General features: G+C 36.2%; 1 protein-coding gene across 1 annotated transcript; it reads left to right on the top strand.

The window, feature by feature from the left end:
- Positions 1 to 1,682: 1,682 nt before the first annotated feature.
- ist1 (IST1 factor associated with ESCRT-III) lies at positions 1,683 to 7,090 on the top strand. The gene is made up of 10 exons (XM_052560689.1): positions 1,683 to 1,844; positions 2,642 to 2,738; positions 2,837 to 3,017; positions 3,097 to 3,184; positions 3,268 to 3,351; positions 3,759 to 3,869; positions 3,953 to 4,138; positions 4,241 to 4,339; positions 5,602 to 5,650; positions 5,731 to 7,090. The coding sequence occupies exons 2-10, from the start codon at positions 2,651 to 2,653 to the stop codon at positions 5,895 to 5,897; spliced, it is 1,053 nt and encodes a 350-aa protein (XP_052416649.1). The 5' UTR covers positions 1,683 to 1,844; positions 2,642 to 2,650; the 3' UTR covers positions 5,898 to 7,090.
- Positions 7,091 to 9,225: the final 2,135 nt, after the last annotated feature.

Below are 9,225 nucleotides of genomic sequence, written 5' to 3'. Positions count from 1 at the left end.
AATAACATTTTTAAAGCATGGCCACCACACAATCCTTATTTGATCATATTTAGCTTAAATAAAGATTTAAAATCATAAGATATAGTTAAATAGCTATGATGCTGTTTTTGAAATCAAATCTTTGTAGTCATGAAAGAAAACACTAGAAACTAACAAGGGCTTAGAAAAAAAAAAAGAAAAAAAAAGACCAAAACAGCTCATCTCAAAAAACAAAGCATATACATCAAACCAAACAGAAGGGAAACAGTTACAGAATAAGCATGTGTCCTGTTCTGGGTCCTAAACTCATGAAACATTGATGTCTCATATTTTAGAGCAGTCAATGCAATTTGGGAAAGAAATCAATCAAATTTAAATGTGTGAAAATATTCAAATGTAACCCCTTCCTAATCATTAACATTTTCATAAGTAACTGTTACAATTACATTTATTTTGTAATTAAGTTGCATGTAATAAAATGTTGTACATAACTAGTTACTCCTCAAAATGGAAGTAATTGTTAGTTTCCAACAACCAGGGTATACACAGTCAGGGATATATAGGGATATACAGCCATCTAATGGTTACACAACAGTATAATACATGTCCTTTCTAAATTTCCAGGGAACGGAGTGAGTTTTGAACCATCAGACACATCATCAGACACCTGATATTATGCAAATATTTAAATTTCTTTGGAGCTCTAGATTAAAACACATAGTTCACAAGTACACAATAGGTTGTACTTTATTCTTATTAGTCTATATTGATCTTGGATAAGCATACCAACAGCATATGATTGTTAAGTTAAAATTCACTCATCTTCTACTCACCCTCATGCTGTCCCAGATGCATATTAATTTCTTTCTACTGGACAGTTAAACACAAATTACGATTTTTAGGCAAATAATCCATCTCTGTGATTCCTAAAGGTGCTTTAAAACCACACACAGTTACCATGACAGTAACCCACCTGACCTATGTGGTTGAATCTTTTGAAGTGAAACAAAAAATGGGAAATTTTTTTACTTTTGACTATTAAAAATCCCTTTCAATCAACTGTCATACATTCATGAGTTAGAGTTTACTTGTGTTATGTGGATTCTTTGTGTTTATGTCATGAAAGAAAGTCATATACATCTGGAATGGCTTAGGTGAGTAAATGAAGAATCTTCATTTTTTTGGGGTGGACAGATTTTTAATGTTTTTTTAAAGAAGTTTCTTATGCTCATCAATGCATTTATTTGATCAAAAATACAGAAAAAAACATATATTTTTTAATAGCCTATTATTGCAATTGAACCGTTTTATGTTTTAATATACTTTAAAATATAATTTATTCCTGTGAAGCAAAGCTGAATATTCAACATCATTACTCTAGTTTTCGGTGTCATGATCTTCAGAAATCATTCTAATATGCTGATTTATTACAGTATCTTTTATATCAGAAAATGCAGTGCTGCGTCACAGAAACCAATTAAAGTATAATAAGATAGGAAAACAATATTAGAAATTGCAATAATAATTCACAATATTACTGTATTTCAATCAAATAAATGCAGCCTTGATGAGCATAAGAGACTCCAGTATAAAACATTACAAATCTATATATATCTAGACTATCTTGTCATGTGATGACAATAACGATATCATAAACATGACCTCATTACAGACATGTGACTGGTCCACCCTAGTGACGGGGGTTTCCCCTCACACGCGATTTTCCACTGGCGATCATGTGACGTGTGGCGTCACGGACTAAGTCACGTCCAATGCGGAAGTGAGTGCAAACTGAGCACTGAGCAGTCGCCCAAACATTCTAATCGAAACCGACTCTTTCCCTGCGTCTGAAGAGAAACTGACACGTAAATATGATATCTATTATATGTTTTGTACGATATTTATGAGATATTCAAGATGTTTTGATGATTTGTCAGTATCTGTAGGATCTTGAGTGCTTTATTTAGCTTCTCCAGCGGCTAGTCGAGTCTCTTCCTGGTTTGGACAGTCAGATTTCTGACAACCCGAAAATCTATTCAAATATAATTTGTACGTTCGGTACGTTCAGTAAAGAGCCATATAAGTAATAACATGTGACTGCTTGTCAGTCAGCTACTGCGTTTCTCTGCTTTATGTCATTTTACTCTTGTTTTGGCCAACTGTTGTGATTCTCATTAATCAGAGTCATCAGTCAGCATAGACTCGAATTAACAATTGATCCACTGTTTCTAAATAAGTAACGTTAAGAGGGTAACCAACAAGAAGTGCAAGATTATTACAATATTTTGGAACGAGTAACGTTACCATGGCGTTTTTTTGTAGTTATTGGGAGAACTATGTAGACACCATGATGAATAAATCATTCAGTACAACAGTATAAGTACAGAGTCGGAGTAATTTGATACCACAAGCCTGCCACTATTTGGACTACTGGTATCATTACTTTTATCATTTACACTGTTTTTTTGGTTCCTGGGTGTTAGACGAAACTAAAGGAGGTTTCTAAAAGCTGACTTGTTCTATTGTCATTACATGTCAGTGACGTCACTCACCAAACAGGAGGCATATCTCGAATGCAAATCTATATATGCTTGATATATGCCATGTGAGATATTTGAGTCTTTTCTGCCCCTTTTACCTGATGTTTGGCTCTTCTCCACAGGTCTCCATCATGCTTGTTGGAGGGTTTAAATCCGAGAGACTTCGTGTCAATCTCAGGCTGGTCATAAACCGCCTCAAACTTCTTGAGAAGAAGAAAAGTAAGTTTGGTTGTCTACAAGTTGCATATTGTTTTAAGTTTTGGGATGTTCTGAGTTTAGTTGATTTAACGGAATTGAACTCGCTTGATCTGAATTAGCTGAATTAGCCCAGAAGGCTCGCAAGGAGATCGCAGACTACTTGTCGGCCGGCAAAGATGAGCGTGCGAGAATCAGAGTCGAGCACATCATCAGAGAGGATTATTTGGTGGAGGCCATGGAGATCCTGGAGTTATACTGTGATTTGTTGATCACCCGTTTTGGCTTAATACAGTCCATGAAGTGAGTAACGTTTTATTTTATTGTTTTAAAGGTGATTTTATTTCTTCCATGTTCTTGAATTTTTCTATTCTCTTTTCAGAGAATTGGACCCTGGACTACAAGAAGCAGTGTCCACTCTCATCTGGGCTGCCCCTCGCCTGCAAGCAGAAGTGACAGAACTGAAGATTGTGGGTTTTGTTTGTGTCTGTCTTTAATCTATTTCTAGGATGTAGTTCTACTTTGGTATATACTCTTTCCCTTCTTTTCACAGGTTTCAGATCAGCTGTGCGCCAAATACAGCAAAGAGTATGGAAAGCTATGCAGGACAAATCAGATTGGAACAGTTAATGATAGGGTATGATGAAACATTTGTTTAGAGGTGGTGGGCACAAAATCGAACTCGTAGTACTATGTACTTAATGATTTTTGGCATAACAGAAAAATCTATAATTTTGAGCAATACAATGTATTTTTGACTATTGCTAAAAATATACCCCAGTGACTTAAGACTGGTTTTGTGGTCCAGGGTCACACATGTTATGTTCCATTTGTGGTGTGGATTTTCCCTATTCTTATGGAGTTCGAACAATCATTAATTAAAACGTTACGATTACTGTTCTGGTTTTATTCATTGGTGTGAATGGATCTTGTGAACATGGATTGAGCCAGGGCAAAGTCAGAATATCAAAAATGTCAAAGGAGCTGGTTCTATAAAGCTGCTTTTAAGTCATTGTGAATTCATATTGCACCTTATGTCTGTAGCTTATGCACAAACTGAGCGTGGAGGCCCCTCCCAAGATTTTGGTGGAGCGTTACCTCATTGAGATTGCCAAAAACTACAACGTTCCCTATGAACCTGATGCCATGGTTCGGGTAGGAATCAGTTTCCCCTTCCGTTTTTTTTCAACTTTCTCATCTCTACAAGCAGCAACTTTCCTTATTTGTATCATTCACAGCCAGAGGTGTGTCTGGGTGAAGAGGCCGATCTGATTGATGTGGACAGTGACTTCAAGAAGCCAGGAGCTGGTGGTGGAGGAGGAGGTGGAGGAGGGTTTACAGCTCCCGCTGTAGGCATGCCTATGCCTATGCCCATGCCCATGCCCATGCCCACAGCTTTCAACTACCCCACGCCCAAAGGAGCTGTAAGACCAACCACTGACTAACTCATTTTACTTGACCGATCTAAGAAGTCTGATTGTTTGGCTGTGAGATGAGATCCATTTAAAATAACGTTTCCCCTACAGGAGGCCTTTAATGGTTCTGTTGGCTTTAGCAACTTCCAGGCTCCAGTGAGAGGAGGGCAGCCCCCACAGCTGCCCAGTTGCCCACCCACCTATGAATCTGTAAGTGCACGTGATCACCACTCCTCCCACCCTTCCAGACTGACGGAGACGACTTGTTCACCTTGCAGGGAAGAGTAGTTTGTTTCAGTTGACATGCTGTGTTAGTCCTGCTCTGTTGTCAGTCTTCTGATCTCACACAGGCATGTGCTACGGGCCGCAGAGGATCGGAAACACTACATTCTGATCTCTCTTGCACCAAGTGTATGGCTTTTTTGGGGAAGTGCTTTTAAGTATTTAAGTAGATATGCTATATGTGAAAATGTGCACACAAATATATATTAAAAAGGTGAATCTCATATTGGTCTTGTAAAATGAAAAGAAAAATAGTATTTTGCCTAAATAAACTGAAGCATTTTGTTTGGATCAGTAAGACATTGTATTATTATAATTAAAAATGACACACATTGTCAAACAGAAATGCAAGATTTTTTTCTTTTGATTTTGCTTTTCGTGACATTCACCTTGAAGCATTCACCCCAACAAATCCTTCCTATTGACAAACATACTGACAACGGGGCCTCATTTATAAAACGCACAATACAATCAGATTAAATCCTAAATTCCATGCATTTCTGAGTTTATAAAGCCAAAAACTGCATAAAGCATTTTTATGCATAGCCAATTGAAGGTCATGTGTAAAGATTCTTTTTGTACACATATATTTCAGTAATTAAAATAATCCAGCATTGACTATGAGAATGTAAAGATACACATACAATCACAATATGCATTAATATTATATGTGAAAATCAGCAGGTTTTTTTTTTAATATATATATATATAATTGTCACTGCAGTTAATTCATTAATTGTATATAATTTCCTGGCTTTCTGTAAATTCCTAAAAATAAAAATGTATGCATTCCATATAGGGATATTTATGGCTGTACTGTACGTTCAGTCACGTTAATATGCATGTTTGTATTGCACATGAATTTAAGATAAACTGTAATTTCTAAAGTGATGCATTTAGCAAATCCCTGAATTTGTTTGTATGTATGACCATTTAAGCATTAGTTTGTTTTATATACATTTTGGAGAGTGATGTACTTCAACATTTAGGATTGTTCTGTGCGCACCTTTATAAATGAGACCCCAGGTTTTCCAATTATTAACTAGGTTCACTCACTACCGTGGCCTGTTCTAACTCCGTGCATGGTTCACAATTCTAATCCTTCACAGCATCACCACAGCAGTATTGATTCTTTGCAGTAGTTGCTGTGTATGTATAAGCTGTTAACATGTTTTCATGTGTTTTTTAAGATCGATGAGTTATCTGTCAAACCATCTAATCCTTCCCAGGTCGTCCCAGGTAAGTGTTCTGTCCCAATATAATTGTTTTATCGCTTGTATTATGATGCTTTTCTTTCTAAAAGCTGTGTTTCTCTCCAGGCCCAGCCCCGTCTGCTCAGATCTATGACAACTCTTCCCTTCCTGAACTTCCATCTGTTCCCGACACACTCCCAGCCTCCTCCTTCGGAGCGAAAGCCAACACATCAGACGACATTGACTTCGACGACCTGTCACGACGCTTTGAAGAGCTCAAGAAGAAGACCTAATTACAGAGAGCACATCTGGGAGTCAGAACATCTGTCTCCGCTGCCACACGAGGATAGTTCAATGTACCCTGTCCATATTCACATACTCGCAGGTCTTCTGGTGGAGGTGTAATATAACGCTTGTAACTTAACACAATGAAGGATTGGATGCTGTATAGACACTTGTGAATGGCAGTGGCAGAAATGTATCCGCTCATTTTAGACCTTTACTTAACATGGACTGTTGACAAATCTCCTTTCCTTTGAATGAGCACTTTGCTTAGAGGGCCTTGCTGACAATTAAAACTAGTTAATCATCTGTAGTGTAATAATCTGTGCACCTTGTATGAGCACCTGAGAAGTCTATTGAATATTTATATTAAAGATTAGATTATAATTTCGTCGTTTGGCAATTTACCCCTTTAAAAAACAAAGAACAAAACTATGTCTAAGTTTTCCCCTAGCAAATCAGAAATCTCAGACTTTTCTAGGGAAAAGCAGGTTTAACCTGTTGCCATTATTTACACCCAGAGTTGTGTAATGAACTATGATTCTGCAAACAACTGTCATGGACTGTAAGTGGATGACAATGTTTGTGCGAAGTGACTCAGCTTTTTGTTATTGACAGAATGTGTTTTGATGTGATGGTTTGGTGAACACCAAAGTGTGCTTGATTCTGGTGAACTAAGCACAGAATTGAAGAAAAGATTACTTAATTTAGAGTCATTTATGTTTGTGTCCTAAAGTTAGGCATTTCCTAATTTTTTTCTGTTAACGTAGTAACTCATGTCACCCATCTTAATTTGACTTAAAAGGAAAGGCTTTGTATTTTATCTACAATAACACTCCTTTTCTAGTCCTGTCTTTGTGTGTGTGTGTGTTTCTGGACTGAATTTGCTTTAGTTTCCACACCTAAAGCTGTTGCCTTTCTCTGGGAAATGACTTTCCTGCCTGCTTGTACCATGGACTCCACTTTTGAATAAGTATTTACATGCTAATTCCTTTCTTTGGTGAGGGTTTTCATCATATATCATTGACTTACTTGTTGTAGGATTTGACTGTTTAATGTGTCAGTGTCTTAAGTTTTGAAAGTGTTGTTTTGGTTGATTTCTACTTGATTATATAACACTAATTTGTGTTTTATGTTTGATACTGACTTTAGCTTGCATTGAAAACAAACCTTATGCCATGTAATAAAGTCTATTTGCTCATAACTTATACTTCTCAAGTAATGATTCATTTAATGAGAAATTTTAATTTGTTCAAACGTAAGATACAACAACATGAACTTTACTAAACTGCTGTAAGTCTTTTTCATGAGTTAGCATGAATACATATAAATAAATAAATGAATGAATCCATCGGCTTTTACACTTTATAACCACTAGAGGGTGAAGTAACACAATTTGTGTAATAATAATCTTCTAACGTTACTGTTTTTCTCAATCTGTTTATTGAGACTTCCCCCCACAAAACAACAAGATCTCTGAAAACGTAATTGTTCATGCATTATTTTGTATCAATCTAAGCAAATTGCACGTGTTTTGCCATATGCACATGGCTTGTAATGGCAAGACGTACATTTTTTTTTCTCACATAGATTTTCTCCAACCTACTGTTGGAAAAAGTTCAGTGTGATACACAATAGCATTAAACTAGACACTGAGTCAGTTTCAACAAAGTAGAGCAAAACATTTTGACCAGCACAGCTCTCATGATAATGAAAAACCTTGATACCCTTGATAGTACATATTTCAGTGTGTTATATAAATTATATTGTTATTTTTTTGTGTGTTATTTTTTAAAGTTCTTTTTGTGTGTATAATATAGGCTAATTATTTCTTCACAAAAGCCTTTTGAAATACTGTCATCTGAGGGGACTGCGAGGGACATGGGTTATTTTGGCAGAAAAACTTCTTTAAAAGGGCTCAGATTGCCACATGCACATTATTTTTGGGTATTCGTTCCATTACTACAGTAGATAGTGAGCAGTTTGGACAGCTCCAGCCAGTGTTGCCAAGTGCGCGGTTTTCACGGCTTTAACACTGTTGCCGCGGTTGTTTTTCATCTCCGCGGGTTCAATAATGTGATATTTAGCCCCTTAAATGCGAACTTTACTAGGGAAACCCCACCAGAAACATGCATTTTACCTCACCGGAATGTGATTTTTACCGTGGGATCCCCATCAAAACGTGATTGGGCTAGTCTTGAGTAGCAATTTGGGAGGGCTTTGTTGTGAAACCTGGCAACCCTGGCTCCAGCTCTCCCGTTCTTGCCTGAAGGGGTGGATGAGGTGCACAGAGACAGGGACACGGGACATGGGACACAAATCCACTGCCTGTGAGCGTCCCTTCAGGATCTCACCTCTGTGAAGTATAAACACACAGACCCAGAGGAGATTTCAGAGGCCGGGCATAGTGAGAGAGCGTCTGCATGTGACTGCGAACAAGTGTGGCCTGAAGCAGGACACGGCTGGATGAGTGCATGTACAAGTGAGGCAGTGACACACCTTCCTAAAAATAGTGACCCGAAGAAAAGGCTGGGGAAGCATCGTCAACTATTAATCCTGTTATTTAGTAAAAAGGTCTTGCGTTGCCAGTACCAGCTAAATGTTTAATGGCTGATTTAGAACATTTCACAGTTTCAGCCACTGAAACTTTAGTATTATCTATAGATTTTACAGATAGAAATATGTAAATGAGTAAATGATGACTGTGCAGAGTCTTTGTATATGATAACTATAACGTGGTGCATGATATATTTGAATTTTTATTTATAGTTAACTAACCTTAAAACAAACTAGTTAATTGTGTTAAAATGCTTATTTTTATCATCACTACTTTTCAAATGTAACCTTAGCTATGTAATTTTTAATTAGGCTATAGAAATAAGTCTCTTATGCTCACCATGTATATATATATATATATATATATATATATATATATATATATATATATATATATATATATATATTTGATCAAAATATATATAAAAATAAAAATCAGTTATATTTTGATGTATTACAGAATTCTTAGCAGCCATAATAATTTCTGTCTTCAGTGCTCAAAAAACATTTAATATTTTTATGAATGTTGAAAACTGCTTTTTCTGCTTTTTTTTTTTTTTGGTTAACATAAAAAAAATTGTACTAAGCTTTTTCCTTTCTTTCTTTCCTTCTTTCTTTCTTTCTTTCTTTCTTTCGTTTATGAAGAAGAAATAAGTCATTTTATTCAGCGAGGACTCATTAAAATTGTATTTATTACATTTTATTTATCCATTCATTCATTTTTACATTGATTAAATTGTTAATTCTTAAAAATGCTTAATACTTTTTACAAAAAATATTAAG

This window comes from Carassius gibelio, chromosome B7 (assembly GCF_023724105.1).
Source record: "Carassius gibelio isolate Cgi1373 ecotype wild population from Czech Republic chromosome B7, carGib1.2-hapl.c, whole genome shotgun sequence".
Taxonomy (NCBI): domain Eukaryota; kingdom Metazoa; phylum Chordata; class Actinopteri; order Cypriniformes; family Cyprinidae; genus Carassius; species Carassius gibelio.
The sequence above is the reverse complement of the archived record's forward strand: the minus strand, read 5'-3'. Positions and strand labels throughout refer to the sequence as shown.